The 18,421-nt window shown below is 35.3% G+C and overlaps 2 protein-coding genes and 1 long non-coding RNA gene across 9 annotated transcripts; 1 reads left to right on the forward strand and 2 right to left on the reverse strand.

The window, feature by feature from the left end:
- Positions 1-842: 842 nt before the first annotated feature.
- On the forward strand, positions 843-2,635 carry LOC124404534 (DNA repair protein XRCC1). Its single transcript, XM_046878741.1, has 2 exons — positions 843-2,340; positions 2,422-2,635. Exons 1-2 carry the CDS (start codon positions 1,094-1,096, stop codon positions 2,552-2,554), a joined length of 1,380 nt encoding a protein of 459 aa, XP_046734697.1. The 5' UTR covers positions 843-1,093; the 3' UTR covers positions 2,555-2,635.
- A 1,639-nt stretch (positions 2,636-4,274) lies between these two features.
- On the reverse strand, positions 4,275-5,683 carry LOC124404547. Its single transcript, XR_006929015.1, has 3 exons — positions 5,526-5,683; positions 4,677-4,762; positions 4,275-4,460 (listed from the first exon to the last, which is right to left on the reverse strand). It is a non-coding gene; the product is annotated as an uncharacterized LOC124404547 (long non-coding RNA).
- A 1,441-nt stretch (positions 5,684-7,124) lies between these two features.
- Positions 7,125-16,672, reverse strand: LOC124404538 (endophilin-B1). Of its 7 annotated transcripts, XM_046878751.1 has the most exons (10): positions 16,467-16,665; positions 15,973-16,114; positions 15,728-15,856; positions 15,419-15,581; positions 14,726-14,789; positions 14,574-14,609; positions 13,749-13,939; positions 10,177-10,312; positions 8,971-9,084; positions 7,125-8,382 (listed from the first exon to the last, which is right to left on the reverse strand). In XM_046878751.1, exons 1-9 carry the CDS (start codon positions 16,527-16,529, stop codon positions 8,974-8,976), a joined length of 1,035 nt encoding a protein of 344 aa, XP_046734707.1. In that variant the 5' UTR covers positions 16,530-16,665; the 3' UTR covers positions 7,125-8,382; positions 8,971-8,973. The 7 variants fall into 7 exon arrangements, with proteins under 7 accessions (XP_046734707.1, XP_046734706.1, XP_046734708.1 ...); XM_046878750.1 differs by lacking the exon at positions 7,125-8,382 and having other exon boundaries at positions 8,721-9,084; XM_046878755.1 differs by lacking the exons at positions 7,125-8,382; positions 8,971-9,084 and adding an exon at positions 9,482-9,943 and having other exon boundaries at positions 16,467-16,664.
- Between the last annotated feature and the right edge of the window lie 1,749 nt (positions 16,673-18,421).

The following is an 18,421-nucleotide window of genomic DNA, read 5'->3' on the forward strand; positions in this document are numbered from 1 at the left end:
TCTCTTTGGTTCATTCTTTAATTGCGGAACTTTTGGGATTCTTATCAAAGATTATAATGTGTCGCAGAATTATTTGGAACCGATATTTCCATGGTGGATAAATATTTCCAAGTTTTTCGACAAAATTCTCAAAGATTTGAACAGCGCTAGACAAGTTTCAGAAACTCTGATTATATCTTATTACACTTAGTATTACGTTTGCGCAATTCAAACACTAGCAGAGTTTCGAAATAATGGCATACGAGTTTCACCAAGATTTCAGGACAATAGGGAATTTCTCAATACTTCAGATCCTGTTCTAACTTATGTCTTGAAATTTGGCTACCAAACTTTTGAAATCTCCTCAGCATCTGTCTGCGTAGTTGTCAAATGATTCTCGAGAAATGTTCACAGAAAATTCATTTTCAACTTCAATTTTTTGATCGGAACTCTGAAACATCTGAAAAGTGTTCGAAGTACTAGAAAGTACTCAAAAGAAAATTTCAATCATTTGTGTAAATTTCTTGAAAATTTTTAGGTGGATGCTCAATAATAGTGGCAAATATTTTTTCACCAATTTTACTATACAAAAAATATACTACTGAACGTCTGATTGTAAATGTGAATGGTGTTCACTTCATAGTTGAGTAGCTTTCAGTATTCTAGAATAGTAAGAGGCAAAATAATGTGAATTACAACTCAGGCATAATTCACGCTAGAAAAAGTAAGTTAAATTGGCGGCAAGTAAAAACAATTCCTTACCATGCTGCCTTACCCACTGTAAGTAACGTAAGGTCTGCCGGATAATTCACTCCAAATGACTCCAAACAAGACCGCGCTCGAACCACTGAAAAATTTATTAGCGGGAAACGAAAATGTTTCGAGGTTAGGAACACAAATGACAGAAAGTATAACAAACGCAAATAAAATTGGAAAACAGTAAAGTATAAGTATAGAAAAAGACGTCTTTTGGTGTGACAAGGCAAAGTTTGAAATCTTGTTTGTTCCAGTGAAACGATTAAAAATTAACGATTATTCAGTCAAACCAAACTGGCTAACAATACTTGGCAAATCTTGATATTCGAATATTTGGGTACCTAAGAAAAATCAAATAATGATTGTGAAACTGGGCAAGTTGATAAGCTGCAGTTCGGAACATCCGTCATTTCCCGCAAGGAATTTGTGCGAACATTCCTTGGGCGGCATCGGGTCTTTGACCTGGCTCTGCGAAGAGCCAGGAGTCAAGGAGGCAGAAGCAATATTTGAGCTGGCAGAGCCGTCACAGATAACAGGAATCGACATAGGAAACTCACGGTGCTGTTCGGTGAAGATCGCTGGGGCAAGTAGCGATGCTCCAGAGGAGTGGGTGACAATTGTGAGCCACATTTTCATGTCTTTCAACGATGCAGACCACGGTCTTTTCAAAGACCAGGTACAGCTGTTTACAAAAAAGGAAATCAATGCAGAGGTTCTCAATAAAGTTTTCAATAGGGTGAAGGTGACTTGCTCTCAACCAGCAAACCCCAGAGTTCTCTTCGGTCTCTCGTTCCTGATTCTCCGCACCGATGACAAGTTAGACTCAGGAAACCTTGACGCTTTTGGCAGGTTCAAAGTCAAGGAGGATAAAGGTGACAACAGTTTGGACAAATTCAAGGAAAAGTACCTTCAGCTAATGAAACCTAAGCCCAATAGTTTCAAGGTGGAACTCGCCAAGCAGATCGAGAGCAATCGCGCTGTCACTGTCAATGAAAAAAGAGACGAAACTCCAAGCCGTAAAAGACCCTCTTTCAAATTAACAACTCCACCAAAAGCCACAAACAATGAAAAGAAATTGACCGAGGCAGACAGCAAACATCGGATTAAGAAACGGAGACTGTCGGACAAAGACCAAAAACCTTTAGAAAGTTGTTCAAAAAATAATTCCACAGATGTTTTGTCAGAGACACAAACAACAATGTCAGAAAGAACAAATAAAGGCAGACCGAGGTGTTCATTGTGCTTGGGTAATGAGGAGAACGTCTTGTGCAAGACATGTAATTTGTTAATGCCTGATAAAGACCAAGCAAATGAAACTTCTAGGCGAAAACCGGCCAAACCGAAAAAACCAGTCAAGAATTTTAGTGCTTTGTTCGAAAATGTCACCTTTTCTCTCAGTGGATATCAAAATCCGAAACGGGACGAAATAAGGCGAAAAGCGATAGCCATGGGAGCCAAATACGTCGTTAATCCTAATGGGCGAAATCACAATTGTACGCACTTGGTTTGTGCTTTTAAGAATACACCAAAGTATAATCAGCTGAAGGGAAGTGTTAAAATCATTGATAAGCAGTGGGTGGAGGATTGCTACGAGAAGAAAACAAGGTAGAGCAATAGTTGGATGCTTGATAAAGCAACGTAAACATTCTTCAGAGAATAAATAAAAGATATTGCTACTTTTCTCAGATTTCCATGGAGACGATATGCTCTAGACAAGGAGGAAAAAGACGTGCCAGAAAGCGAGGAAGAAGTGGAAACTGAGAAAGGATCTGCAGACCCACTTAGCATATACGATCAGGATACAGACTCCGATTATTAAAGACTGTAGCTGATATAACTGAGAAAACATGTTTCATACATTGTATTTATAAATCTGTATATTAGTGTGTTTCGTTTGAAAGCCACATCTTTATTTACTCCCCACTGAAACTTGTTTGTTGAAAAAATTGAATTCTCTTGTATAAGGTTTTTCAGGTAGAAGCGTGAAAAAATTTTACATCTTTAACCCCAATAGGTCATACCTCAATAAAATCGTATAACAGTCATATGGGGTGAAATTCACCCCAAATGTGATATTTTGCAAAACGATTCACCAAGATCGTTGACTAAATATACATTTTTCAATCAAGTTCAAGATATTTAGAATTCAAAATTGGAGCTAATTTTTTTTTAAACAATCAATGAACTCTTCAGTAAGAAATATGTTCCAAGATTTTTCAAACTGCAATCTCTTTCTAATTCTAAATACTATGGTTTCAAAATACCCTCCAGAAAGATCTTTCCGTTCCATTAAGGATAAGTGTGCCACACTGTTTAATTAAAAACTTGAGAAAAACGGTAAAACTGTATAAAATATCTCCAGAAATGATACGCTATTTTTTTGGCAACACCTGTGAAGGAAACTTTGATTGGAGAAGCACCGATTTAATTAAATTAAAATCGATCAAAATTGAGTCATTCGAAGATTTACATGCGTCAAAGAAAGCAATCGCGTGTAAAACGGAGAATTTCAATTGTTCGCATGCATCAACGTTTTTTTACCGGACTGTTTGGAAATGGAGCACACTCCACAGGGTTTGAAAATCAAACCCTCCAAGCAGGTGTTGTAAAATACAACATTCTCTAGTTTGCAAAGTTTAGATTCAGGCGTTGGAGCCCATCCGTCGTCAACCCCTTCGCAATCAAAATCATGAAACTTTTGAACACGAGTCACTTTTCGAATGGATCCAACGGAATGGCTGGGCAAATAGTAGCTGGCGATAGCGATTTACATATATGTGTGTATGTCTGATCGCGTACTTTATTTGTAAAGCTTCCGAATGAAATCAATATCTGTTGACGTACGGCCGTACGGAACTAACTTTCATTCATTTTGGTACCTATACCAGCAACTTGCCAAAAAGAAATCTATCGGTACCTAGATCGAATCAGAGTTGCGCTCGCCGCTATTGAATTGCGTTGATTAGCTTGGCGAGGTCTGACGCACAGAATTAGTTCGAATTTCTCGTGAAAGAAAGCTTTTCGGTAAGGTGTTTGGTGGTTGAAGAATGTAGAGAAAACACGATGCCTGAATGTATATTTTTCCAATTTCGCCTTTGGTCTACTCTAAGAAATATATTGTTGACCCCCGTCTTTGATGAGTTGCGCGACGTTCGAAATGAATTCGCAACTTGGACAATTGGTTGAATAATGTAGTCAACGTTTTTGAACTTGATATTACTAGAGTACATAGTTCTGTAATGTCACGAACATTCTTGATGCATGTAATCTGAATACACGATTTTCAAACTCCTGTAAGACGCGACTACATTAAAAACGAAAAGAACTTCAAACTATAGAGATACGTAATGAAATAAGCTTTAGAGCTGTATAATTTGTTACATAGATTCTACCCTATCAAACGTTTAAACGAAGTGAATTAATTCAGGCAATAAAGATCCCTCCCTTCTTTATTTCAACGAATGAAAGTAATTTTCGGGTAAAAATCTCTGAATTTCTACAAGATATTGAATGGAATGGGTTCAATTAAATTATCTCAATATCTTGAATGGTAGTTTTAATGTATCAAAACAAGATAAATATTTTTATAAGTATTGAATCTTCCACGCCGATAACATTTTTCGTAATTTGGATCCACAAGAGGAAGTAGTTGTGCAGATCTAGTGCTTTGCTCTCGTTCCAACAATGATGAAGTGTTATGTGTCAGTGAATTATCCATGTTACTCCTGAAAGATAAAACCAGGGAATCAGTATACATCTAAAAACTTCCAGGATAATGGTAAGAACTTTTCGTCAAATTGTATTATAAGAAATTGTTAATCCATCAAAACTTGTAATGGATAATTTTTTTTCATTCGAATGTGAATATTAAATTACAACTGAAACATAGTTTTGACTAGAGTCATCGTGGCAAAAAATTGAAAGACAAATAAGATACTTACAAATGTTAGGGTGGAATGATTTATTTGGACCTTGCACGCATCTTCCTCCTCTTACGCTTTAGCCTGCGCATCCTCTTCTTACGCCACTGTTATAATTAAAGAAATGGAGAAATTGTTTAGAATTCAATTTTGGAGTCTTCTTAATAAAATCATCAGTTCAATTGACAAACAAAAAACTGAACTTCTGCTGAGTTTTCAAACCATAATTCATTGTTACTTGAGCAAGATAAATTCGTTACATTAAATCTGCTGGCAAAAACGTAGAAATAACAATTTGAATTCTTTCAATATCATCCTTGTACAAAGTTTGTTGATGTAAATTACGCTGTACGTATATATAGGTAATACAAATTTTGAACGCATGTCAATACTTTAGCTAGAGAGTCTACAATAAATGATCTTAATCACATCCTCTGGCACATGTTCGATGACTTTGCTTAATAGTTCGCGCGATGAAAATTTGGAATCACTAATTCATTACTACTACATTACTCAACACTTGTTTAAAAAAAAGTACAGATTAATTCGCCCGCCGCGTAGTAGAGTAAGTAAATGTAGAAACCGGGTTTTGACGACGCTACGCCGGAGGGAAAGCGACGCGTGGCTTTGAAAATCGCATTGAAATACGTAACTATTACAATTGACGCCAATATGAAAAGTGTTATTGCTCTGAGAAATGTGCATTGTACGAATTCACACTTTTCATCACTATTCAAAACATGCGGCGATGGAAAAGATTCGACAGAACAAAAAATAACGACCATTCGAGGTTAACGGATATAAGTAATAATTGAAATAATTACTCTTGAAAATCGGGTGGAAATATTAATATAAATAGATTAAACGCACCTTTGCTCTCATCCTGAATGGATTGAGACTTCTAGATTCACTCTAGAAAGGTCCGATAACTTCGGATGCCTGAACGACGAGCTCCGTCCGCTATCAAATCCAATATGAAAGAGACCAGCCTTGTTCTCCCGGATCCGGAAACCTGTGCGAATCGTGATGGGAGGCTTTAGTTCCGATATCTGACCATAGAGGCGCGTAAAAATGTCGCACATTCTACCGCGCATTGATCCCGCCAACCACAGAGCATAACTCTAATAAACCGGCATTTTTTCAAAGTACTTCGTGAGTCAACGCATGATGTTTCAAAAATCCAACCGTATTTACGGCTGTTGAAGTTCAATTGAAGAACATTCGAAATTGTCGTTAACGGTTGGATCGAACGTTGAGTGATTGACGAAAATGACTTATATTTCAGCCGGGGTTCAGTTCGTGAGAATATAGCGAAGAATAATCGGTTTCCTCTTGATTGAGCAAACTTGAATTATTATTAGATGACTTTCCTATCATCGCATGATTCCCGAACTCATCCTTGGTGAAAATTATTTTCAGAAGGTTGGAGGAATATCAACGAATTCACTCAGAATGCGAATTTCTAACAGTTTCTGTTTTTATCCTTCTTTTTTTTTAATATTCTCTGATCGATTCTCATAATTTCTATGAATTTAGCTGAAACAATTCAGTTTTTATGCAGATAAATAATTTCAACAAATTTAAGGATAAACTTTGATATTTCTTAAATATTATTAAAAAGTTGTCATAAGTTTAGTTTTATTGAAAATATAAACACTTACCGAGACACGTACAGATTTTTTCAGTTCTATTTCGGAAACGACAATCTCAATTATTGCTCAAAAATTTTTGCGCTTTCTCAGAAATCGCGTAGATAATCAAATTGTAGAATAGCGGGAATTGTATGGGAAAAACCTACGCATTGATTTCGAATGAAAATAAATTTGTCACAATAATACGGAACTTTCCATTAATCGCCATACAAAAAAGCGATATGTAAAAAATACAACATTGACCGACCAAAAGATTGATAAAATGCGATTTATTCCAATGCAAAATATTGGTAAATTCATATTCAACGTAAAAAGTTTTATAGTTCGAATCGCGTGGATTCAATTCATGATACTTGTTCTTTCTTGTACAGTTGCGGAGCTGCTTTGTGTTGAGAGTTTAAAAAAAATATCATCTTTTTTTTCACCTAGGTGCCCCCCCCCCCCTCACGAAAGCATTGGTTGCATTGGCATACTACGCTACTAGGAATGAAGTTCTGAAAAACATGAGTTTCCTTAAGAAATTGGTGCAATAGTTTACCTCCAACTCGACCAATTGGTCATAATTTATTTTTATGTAATTTTTCAATATTATTAATATAAAATGAAATTTCAAAAGAATATGAGTTATTTACAGAAATTTTCTAGAATTTTTGTGAAAACCCTCAGACGTTGCCAGGATAATTCAAAATTTTATAAATTTAATAATAGGGAATTTTTGTCAGAACTTTCCGGTGACATAGTATACACCTGAGAAATTTTTGAGAAGTTTTTTCATCTCGTTGAAGCGGTTTGGAACTATGCCACTAAGTTAACTTGCAAACTGAGGATTGAACTTCCCAACATCAGCAAATGTGTATATTTAATATAGTAACCACATACATAATAATTGCATCATTATATTGTAGATTTATACTTAAACTTTAACAGGGTAATAATTTCAACATGGTTACTGAGTTATCACCTCATTACAATTAAGTAGTGAGAAATCGATTTAACGTTGTAATATAATATAATTTATTGTACTGACGAAGTTATTGCAGAAATGCGGATCACTATATTTAAATTTATTGTACGTACTATAAGCGCGTTTTCTAAAAATTGGGCATATCCGTAAATATTATTCACTCCAAATATCTAACAGTGTGTAATAACGACGCACCGCCCTTGGAATCTACTGATCAATGAAGAATTCGGATTATTGGAATAATTTGTTTTAATCTATGTACATGTCAGGGATCAACCCTGTTCTACTTATCCGCTAATATGAAAGATCTTTTGATATTTCAGGATTTATTCTCATATCTTTAAACATCCAGAAAAAAGTCGAATTGACTGAAAACCTCTTTGAAACCGTTAGTACATTGGCTTATTTCTCCAAGTTTTCAATAAATAATGTTTTTACAACGACCATGAAGAAAAAAATTAAACAAGTAGCTGCACTCCTTATTAAGTTTGACTGTTCTATTGAGACGATTAGCTGACTCTGTTTCTTGTCTTGATTAAAAATTATTTGACCACAGCCATCTTTCAAAATTGATGATAATCACCTTTTTTTGTTTTATATTTTCATCATGCAAACCGCTCGTATAAACCGAATAGACAAGCTCAACAGATTAAAAATAATACACAACATAATATATTAGTTAATAAATACCTAATTGATCTATGAATATGTAGGTACTAGACCAAATAAATGAAATAGAATAAAGCAATAATTTGGAATTCGAGCGTTGTTTGGGTTTGAAAAAAATTCAAAACTACAAATCTGCGACACTTATTGAGTTCTCGATTAATTGGTACAATACGCATTGTTGCTCGTTAGCCACGCAGGCACTATGCCAAAGTCTTAAAACTATTTATCTGAATATTATACAACAATTGGTAACTTCAAAACATATTTGCAGTTGAACTAAGCATCGGGCAGTCACCATTCTCAAATCTATTGTAATCTCAATACAGTAGTTATTTGGAAGACAAACAGCTGTGTTGTTCAATTTCTTGATATCTCTACTGTAACAAAGTTAGAATCCGTTAGAATCCGTTAGAATTTGAATTTTCAAGCCAAATTAGAAAATCTGAAAGAAATTTAGAGAATTATAGAAAATTATAAGGATTTTGAAATTTTGTAAAGAGTGATCCCTTCACTGCTCAAAATATTATTAATTTCGCCTAGAAATTTTTGTAAATTCTTCTGAAACTTTTCAGAGAACCACGAAAAATCTGGCGGAATAAATTGAGTCGTTACAATAGTGAATAATTATTTGACTTTGAAGCCAATGAGAAAATCATTTTTTGAAAGATTGACTCGGATTTTTAAAAGTAGCCTAAAAATTCGAACTTCATTGGCTTCTAAATTCGGAATGGTAGATGATATTAAGAACCAATAGAATACGGATGTATGTATTTGAGAATATTACCATATAGTGAAGTCACAATAAAATTTGTTATGTTGAAAGTCCGACGCTCGGTGAAACCACTTAGAATTCTTCATTATAATATAGTACATCAAATAGTAACTGAGTGCCTCTTCAGGGTTTTACAATAATATTGTAAATTTTTTTGGATTAAAAAAAGTGGATAACAATTCCGACAACCTTCTCTTCTATTTTTTTATCGAATTTCAAACTGTTGTAACAGTTGAAGATATAGACAAGCAGTATTACTTATTAGGAAGCTACAATTGGTTCCAGAAAAGCCTTGGGTACTTTGCCTCGCTGGTTGCCTCTAACTCCCATCAGATAATCTCCGTCCCCAGGAATCTTAGACACACAAATCACCTGAAAAATCAAAACCAATTATCTATTTTAGCGGAAAGTGGCGCAGAAACGATATCAACTACTTGACCTAATTTTTTCTCAAGATTCGACTCTGCACCACATAAATAAATAAATTCAGAAAAAATGATATAGGATTAATAAATTATTAGTAGAGGTACTCAAAGTTTGGGAATAGTAGATACAGGTGATCAGATCAGAATGTTGTAAAACTGAAGTTTATTTAAATTTTATTGACTACACGTTTAGTGTAATAATAATAATACTAATAATAATCGTAATAATAATAATAATAATAATAATGATAATAATGATAATAATAACATATGGCAAATGTATATTTTTTAAATATAAACATATGCATAAATATTACAAAATACAAATTAGAAGTTCGACGTGTGTAATAAATGAATGTTTCTGAGGAAAAAAAAAGAACAACAAAAACGTTGTTACATCGAACGATTATGTTCATCGCTCGAAAAACGAATACAACAACTATAACATTATAATATGTACCCTAAAATAATATTTATACCATGCATTTTTTTGTAGTAAGTATAAATCGCCCTATATATTACAGAAATGGTAGTTCAGTATTATTATTGTATAATTCTTTACACTTTTGAGTATTTCACTGTTTAGCTACGTGTTTCCACATCTGCCGAACGATAATTGTAAAATTTCATCTCTCAAAAAAAAAAAAAAAAAAAAAAGGTCGACTCTCCATGTAGAAAAAATAATATATTGCTTGACAGTAATCGCACGGATTACAATGACAGTGCGTATTCAAGATATTTTGAAACAACGTGAAGAGAGAATAATCCTACAGTATTAGGAGTTCACGCTCCAAGAATCAGCGACGCTTGATATACAAAAATTAGGACAAATTCTAAAGTCAGTTGAAGGCAAAGAGGATGCAAAAACGAGAACAGTACCCAGAATCCCTCTTAGTGTTGCGTAAAGTAACAACCCGTTTGAATTTATATTGAAAACTAGCTGATTACTGGAACTGCGCCAACAAAATGTGCAGCTTTCCGCAAGCTATATTCTGTCAGAAGCCAAACCTGGGGCTGATTAGATCTCAAACCTGTTTACCTCATCTTGCATCAGGCTCAACTCGCTCGGATCCCTCGCATCGTAGTCACAGATCACTCGAGCTCGATCCTGGCCGTTCTCCGCCGGTGCGGAAGGAGATGGTGGGGTGGACGGGTGGAAGGTTGCTCCGGACATGCTGGGAGATGGAGGAATAATGAGTTTCATTTTGTACTGAACTGCGCTTCGGAACGCCGAATAAAATGAAATAGCTGTTGTCTGTCGAGTTCTGCATAAGTAAGGGTACTAAATACAAGACAAAGCATCCAAAATGTGAAATCAAAAGTACTTAGACTTGTATTTGATCATTGGAATGGCGGGGGCTACTGAAATTTTGAATGTAAAATACATTGAAAGTTTCTTAATTATTCCTCTTTTTTTTATAAACTAAAATGGAAAAATCAATTTGATTCTAGAGAACAATGTTTATATTTCCAACTAAATGTAGGAGCAAAACAATTTTTAATGAGCAATTAAGCTATAAATAGTATGGTTTTGTGAAATAGAAGAGAGTTTTGAAATTCTATATATTTCTTTCTTTTGTTCCTATTAGTTAAATTGCAAGTATAAACATTGTTCTCAAGTATCAAATTAATTTTTTCAGTCTATTTTAGTTTATGAAAAAAGAAATGAATATCCTGTTTCGATCCGATTTATAATTTTTTGACCTCATTTTACTTGTTGACGAGATTCCTGGAAATAACCTGGAAAATATTTAAGAAATCTAACGTTATAGTGCAGTTATAACGCGCAATTGGAATTGTTGATGTTTTTATCTGGTCTGGAGTTAATTATTGAAATCTTTTTCTGCAGTTAATCTATGATCTTTATCATGAACAACAGTTTCCAAAACACATCAACGTCTCATAATTGTCACAAATTGTTATATCATTTAGTGGAATTCAAATTTGCTCAGTTTCATATCTGTTACATAGAAGGGATATTGTAGAATGTTTATCAACGATTGTTAGCACAAATAACACTGCTGAAAATTTTTGAAACGATTCACATGGTATAGTCTATTCATCCTAAAATTCTTAAGCTCATTCGATCGAATTATGAATTAATTTGCTATAATTCGAACTTTTTAAAGCTTGGTTTGGTGTTTGGACATTATATTTAATCTGAGATTTCAATATTCTTATAGCATTAAAACATTCTTTTCTGGTATTTAAATGTAGCTTTATTATTGTATATTATTTTATCAAGACTGATCACAATGTGTTGACGAATGGGACAAAATTCCGTTTGAATCGAAATTTCAAACACTTCTAGTGCACTGGTTTCTAGGCCTCCTTACCCCGTTTTTAAGTAAGTTCCAAACCCAACATGTCAAGTGTATCTAAGAAAATTTTCAATGTTACCATGCACGTGCAAAGGGAATTCTAAAAATCGTTCGTAGCTGCACGATGGGATAGAAACAATATCTCAGCTATGTTTCATAATACGACATAATTATTAACCATGCTCTATAATTTAGAATGCTTATATTACACAACAAGTAGACGTATATGATATTAATATAAACAGAAAGGAAAGTTTAGTAGTTCAATAATTAGTTTGGTTAGTTACTTAGTTAGCGTTAGTAGTTATACTTATACATATCTGACTAGAGAATACCAGCAAAGAACAGATCTCGAAACATATCATAGTTCAAAGAAATTCGAACTTGAACATGAATTTGAGTATCGTCGTCAAGAAGAAGAGGAGCGATGGGTGGAAAGTAGGATTCAAGTGAATAGGCTGACTTTCATCAGCATTAGACTTTTGTCACGTCGGTGTCAAAAGAAGCGGTAACATAGTCGGATCCTGCCAAGGACTGGTGATAGGCGGGTGAACTTTGGACCTGGGGAGGGGAAGGAGCAGTGGGATGAGAAAGCTCAGTAACTTCCTCGCCGTTGACTCGTAGAAGAGGACTCGGTTGCCGTGCCCTGGAATCCCAATCATGCAAGCAAAGATAGTAAGAAAAGCAGGTAGGGCAGAATAGAGAAATGCTCTGCAATAAAGCACAATTATCAAAGAATACTACACATCGACAACAGCAATCACCACCACACACAGTTAAGCTGAGTCTACATGTCTAGACGGTTACACATTACAGGGCTCCTTATCCATCGGTGAGCCAAACTAAACAAAATATGTACCTATGCACTGTTTTTCAAGTTTAACTGTTTGCGTAACATGAAAAAAATGACCATGAAGATTTCTGAATCTGGAAAAATGAACTTTAGCAAGCCGTAACTTCTAAACGATTATTCCGAGAGCAAAGTTTAATGTAACTTTTTGCTTCCTCATTCGATTGTCTAGTGGCTATATTATTTGTTTATCAGTTTTTTTTTTTCAATTTTAATGAAGCAATACAACAAACTTTGCGTCAGTCTAAAAAAATACAGTTACTAGATAATTGAATGAGAAAAGAAAAAGCCTCACATAATTTTGCTCTCAGAATGATTGGTCGGAAACTACAGCTTGTTAAAGTTCATTTTTGCAGATGCAGAAATTTTTATGGTCATATAAAAATTTATAAGCAGGAGTGACTAATTTGGACAAATTTCATTACGAACGTAATGACAAATTTATTATAACTAACTTGAAATATTTTACAACTAAACGGGTGAAGGAGCGGCTGAAATCTAAAACAGTGACCAATCCTTCAGGAGCCCTGAGAAATTTTTACAATTAGGTGGCTAATACTTTTCCATATTTCAAAGTTCGAATAAATTTTTTAAACAACACTTACACTAATCAGGAAAATATCAGGACTCCGAATCATGGATTCCGCTGACAATTCTAGTTGTATTTTTTCGGCCTAAAATATGAAGCACCTAATGTGTACTTTCAGCTAATAGGCTTTTCTCAGCACAAATTTCAACAGATCAGGGTACTCGTTTGTCGTAGTCGCATGAACTTTGGCATTTTTTAACACTCCAGGAATGCATGCTCGGGGTAGTAAAGTTAAAATTAAGCATCCAGGTCGTCGAATGTTTGTAGTTATTTTGAGACCTGAGGTCGGATCCCACGAATAAAACTTCATCAAAGAATAACGAATAATTAATGTTCATGTCAAAAGGACAGAACAGGTTCCGTTTGTCGTAGCTTGTCACTCATTGGACTGCTAATATAATCGATTGTAACCGAAATGAAGAAAGGCCTATTAGATGAAACTACGTACGACAGGTTTCATATTTTAGGACAGGTAAACGACTCTAGAAATTTGCACCGAATCCACGATTCAAAGATCTGGTACTTTCATTGTAAGTGAAAATACTATTACTCAAGACTTTTTCAAGATTCCATCGTTTCTCACCCCCAAAGATATAATTACAGATGAAATAATATTTTCGAAAAATTATCTGCATCAATGAGGAATAATTTTACTAAACTTCGTCCAAATTTACTCACTCGGATCACCACAAAGTGGGATAGCTGCGTGAGAAACAAGCAAATAGTATCAAATTACCCCAAAAGATATCGATAGATAGTGAATAACAGAATTTGCCATTAATATTCGTGTTTCCCACGCTCGGATAGTAATCATACTCGAGAAGTGTTTGCGCAGATATAACAGCACTCACCCAGCCAGTTCTCGCTGCAAGTCTTGCATCGCTGCGTGACACTGAGCATAATGGCGAGCCTGCGCCTCAACAAACTCATGGAGACAGCGAAGGTGGCCTGCCTGCGAACTCGATACTCCTTCCAACAAGAACTTCGTGATCTCAGATTGCCGATCGAATTCGGACTGCGCTACTCTCAGCTCTCTTTCTGCCTGGGGTCAGGAAAATACAGGCAATACGTTAAAACTGTGTATTGGTATTCAAAATCACATATATTTACTGACTTAATCACCGATTGACATTTTTCTCAGGATGATGAGCATATATATGTGATATATCTGTATTTTTTTTTTCTGAAAGTAATGAGTAGGCGTTGATCAAACTTGACCACAGCTTACATTGAATTTCTCAAATTGCAACTAGGATGTGTTCTTACAATTTCAACACAACGCAAAATTAATGACTGTAAAGCATGACAGTGTGATACGGGAAGTTGACACGATATTTAACATTAATTGGTTTATCTCACTGAAATGTTTCCCTCGATTTTATTGGGTCGTTTAAAATTTTTTAAAGAAAAAGAAAAGACATTTAGCTACATAAAGATGAGAAAAGCAAAAGCCATTTTGGTAGATTAGTAGGAAGTTATAGAAGGCTTTGTGGAAAACAAAACAATCTATGTTAAAAACGATTGAATGAAACGTTTGAAAATACGTAAATATCTGGAAATTATGTTTCTCAAATCCTGTTTACAGTTAAATTGTGATAAAACACTAATGGAGACTTGTATCACGCTGGAATATTATAATGATGAACATAGCAGTGAAATAATCACTTGGTGAATACCTGATCGAGTAAAACTTCAGGAGAAACGCCAGATTCCTATGAGAAGCAGCATTGCAGTGAACGAAACAAAGCACAGAATGGATTTAGGTTTAATAGACAATTCTACAGAATATTTTTGCAGTGATTCATTCTTTCATATTAATAATACTTACGCTCTGTTGACCCAGCATGCTCCTCGCCTTTCGAACTCTATTTTTAGAGGCATCCAAATCAAGCCTGAAAATCATGAAATAGCATAATCATGTTTAGTGCCATTTATGACAGTCATTCCCGATTCTTGGGCGAAAATTATTTCCAGAAACTTCGCGAGTTCATCATAATACTAGTTTTGTTGAAAATATTCCTTTGCAATCAAAATTTCGAATGTTTCAGCTAAATTTCAGAAAAAATAATCTCAACTGTTGCCTAATAATTTCTAATTTCTTTCAGGAAATCATTCAAGCCTTCCACAATGATATATTGTCAGTGAATACACAGAAACATCAAAACTCGGATTTTCTCATATTTGAGATATAGGATCGAGTTCTGAAAGAATATGATTTTTCTCTATAAATTGAACCAATTTCACATACAACTCAAATTGATCGGAGATAGTCAATAAGACAAAAACTCGCAGTTCTTCGGTTGTCAATACAAAAAAAATTTGCACAAAAACATGAGTACTTTCCAGGAACTCTTAGGATTCCCTGGAATCCCAAAACTTTTGCAGAAGTATTTAATACAAAACCTTTTTCAGGACAGTTGTAAAGCATAGTACAAGTACATTTCTGAGAAAATTCAAGAAAAAAAAAAAAAAAATTATCAGAAGTATCTGGAATTAAAAAAAAAAAAGTCAACTGCGTTACCGTTTGCTTTCTAGAATTGTTCGCTCTTTACTGATAGTCTTCATCTCTCCATCCAAAAACTTCCTCAACGGTTGAACATAGCAGTTAGCCGCTGTGCCGATGAAGTCTCTCTCTATCTGTCCTAATTTCTGTTGGCATTGCCCGACTTTGATCAATGCACCACCTGTAATTCATGACTGAATTAATAACAAGCTGCTATCACTCCAATAGCTGAAAAATGTGAGTGTAAAAGTCCTCCGAGTTTTGCGGACGAGCCAGCGAATCAAAGTTTTACGCGGAGAAGAAATTACAAGTTTTGATGAGACGCACCATAAGCAGTACCAGGACCGAAGTCATTCCCAGCTTCGATCATGTCAATGCCAACATATTCCAAGTTGCTGAGTCGGTTTGGTTTTTTCTTGTCTATTTTTTCAAAGAAAAAATCCTCGATTCTGTTGCCTGTGGAAAGAAATAGTTGTGCCAACTTTGTTTACAATGTTTCGCAACTTCAAGGAGTCTGATCCTGCAAGTTCGGTACAAGATTTTCTTGGCCAGATAAAATATCAGTGGTGTACCTGGATTTGGTGTGAGCATTGCTTCCGTATTCTTGAGTATTTTCTCTGTCCAAGTTTTGGTTGCATCTGCTCTGTCAGCGAGGAATTCAAAGTGAGCATCAAGCTCAGTTTTCTCGGACGTTCCAAGCTTCTCTTCGGTGAGCTAAGAGCAATCGGATATAAATTTGTCATAGATGAGTGATGATGATTACAATAACGATAGTAGCAAGAGTCGCAATAATAACAATAGCAATGATAATGACGACGTTGTTGATGACTGTATGACAATCGGGTAACTTGATTATGCATGGAAACTGCAACTAGCACAAATCGATGTAGGTAAAAAGATGATCAAAGACGTGAATGCTGTTCGCGTGGTTGGTGATTTATGACAAAATGTCAGAAGTGACAGCAAAGTTTCACTCCGTAGCTCTAATTTGTCAATTTGATCTATTTATTTATTTTTTGAACTGTGAATTGGACGGAACGTGTGACGTTGGTGTCGTTTTTCCTACCTGCACAACTCTGCTGAGCGCGGTTCCAGCATCTTTAACTAATTTTTTAACGTTGAAATCCATTGTTTCTACGTTTGAAAATCAATTTGTTATTATTATCACTATAATATCTGCAGAAGCAGCCTGGACGTGACTTATTATATCGTGTATCCGTATGCATGTAATCCATGTAATATAGTGCATACACTATCGATCCACAGTTAGTCATTCCACCGTAGGGAGCACCACTTGCCAGAGCTGGGCTAGCACCATAGCATATAAGAATTCAGAAGGCTGGATTTTCACGGACGTCAAATTGACGCGGCAGCGCCACGACGTCGGCGGCAATGAGACGCTCATGAAAATGGTACCGACGCAATAGTTAGAATACCATACATATATATGCAAAATACCGCCAGCCTGGACTGCGTGATTAAAGTCACGTTTAAGTCGATGAATCTCAGGGTGCGTTTCGATATTAGGTCCCAGAGCTGTCAACGATCGTTTATCTCTTTTGCGCTCCCGAGTTCGTGCTCTGCCTCTGTCCTAGGGAATTTTTAGTGCTGCCAGCTAATTTTGGAATGTACCCTGAGCTCCTGAGTTAAATTTTATAAACGAAGATTTTGAAAATATAGGATTGTTAATTGGAGGTGTGAACAAACGATGACAATGAAAATGCAAGAAGGAGATCGAATAAAACGGAAGCAGTTTTTCAAAGTAAGAAAAAAATCTAACTGATTCTTTGTGTTCCAGAATCGTGCATTCGTGCATGATGAAAGATGCCTTTTCATACGTGTATTACCGCCTAATCCATATCGTCTATACTGAAAATATTGCAGTGTGGTCAGGGCCTGTCTTCTGAACAATAAACGATAGTAAAAATGAGATCAAAACTTGAATCATTTCAATGCATTACATGAATTACGATTCTAAATTAATAAAAATAAATTAGATTTTTGTCCTCGAATAGCTATACTCAGGGAGCTTATAGACGAGCTTTGTGCGATACGCTGCGAGCAACGTATCAAAACTTATGCGGTTGGAAAATATCAAATTTTCACCGGATGTTCAAAGAAGTGAAGAAGAAAAATCACAAACTCACAGCTACAAAATTGCAGTTCCAATTTACGCAGTGTACCTTAGTTCTAGTACAAGTGTTTAGGTGTCAGTGTATACTATTTTATCGAGTATCCGGATTGAATGATTCTAATATATTATACTAGTACATTATAGTAATAATGATATAAAATGACAATAATTACTATAATAATATACTCGTTGTTATAGTTAGTATATTATTTTCAATAGTACTGGAGTTCAAGACAAAAAAAAGCAGTACAATAAACGAACATTACATAAGGAGTCTGACTACTGAACTTATGAGGAAAAAATACTGCGATATATATTGTATAAAGGAGACTATAGTCAAGGTTGTATCAGACGGTTATGATTGTGATTTGTGAGCACAATTTCGGTTCCAGCGTGAGTACGAGTGCGGTGCACCGTTGCAGAATTTGAGACGTAGAAATTGTATTGTTACTATTTTGTGTAGCATAAAATCAAATAGTTGACGCCAACATGAATTTCTCGGTTTTTTCTGCGTATCTTCTGAGGTATTGATCAGAAAATGTTCCACATATCTTTTTTGCGATGCTTGGATCCAGATTAGTTGGAAAAGGAGTATTTTTAACTGATTGTGAGAACAGAAGTGTTCTGTTCAAAAGAAAGGAAGGTTCGACCACTTCGGTTTCTTTCGGTGCAGTCTTGGTGAATTTGTGAAAATACTCGAATCGATCTGCTCACACAAGGGTCCGGCAGAACATTGTCGGGACAAAAAGTTTCCAAGCTCTGAAAGTCGCTGAAAAACAATAAAGTCAACGACTTTGGATTTTTTCAATCAAAATTTCGCTGATTTTAGATCGTCGTTGGAACAATTCTTTGATGCGCTATATGGACGTGATTTTGCGAGAGAAATC

This window comes from Diprion similis, chromosome 3, assembly GCF_021155765.1.
Source record: "Diprion similis isolate iyDipSimi1 chromosome 3, iyDipSimi1.1, whole genome shotgun sequence".
Lineage (NCBI taxonomy): Eukaryota > Metazoa > Arthropoda > Insecta > Hymenoptera > Diprionidae > Diprion > Diprion similis.

What these genes read in the sequence shown, in the direction of transcription:
- LOC124404538 (XM_046878751.1), bottom strand. Translation starts at nt 16,529, where the DNA reads ATGGATTTCAACGTTAAAAAATTAGTTAAAGATGCTGGAACCGCGCTC. An exon ending in ACAATTCTAGAAAGCAAACG is followed by an intron (nt 14,790 to 15,418) that starts GTAACGCAGTTG and finishes CATGATTTTCAG; the next exon opens with GCTTGATTTGGATGCCTCTA. An exon ending in GCATGCTGGGTCAACAGAGC is followed by an intron (nt 14,610 to 14,725) that starts GTAAGTATTATT and finishes TGCTTCTCATAG; the next exon opens with GAATCTGGCGTTTCTCCTGA.
- LOC124404534 (XM_046878741.1), top strand. Translation starts at nt 1,094, where the DNA reads ATGATTGTGAAACTGGGCAAGTTGATAAGCTGCAGTTCGGAACATCCG. An exon ending in TGCTACGAGAAGAAAACAAG is followed by an intron (nt 2,341 to 2,421) that starts GTAGAGCAATAG and finishes TACTTTTCTCAG; the next exon opens with ATTTCCATGGAGACGATATG.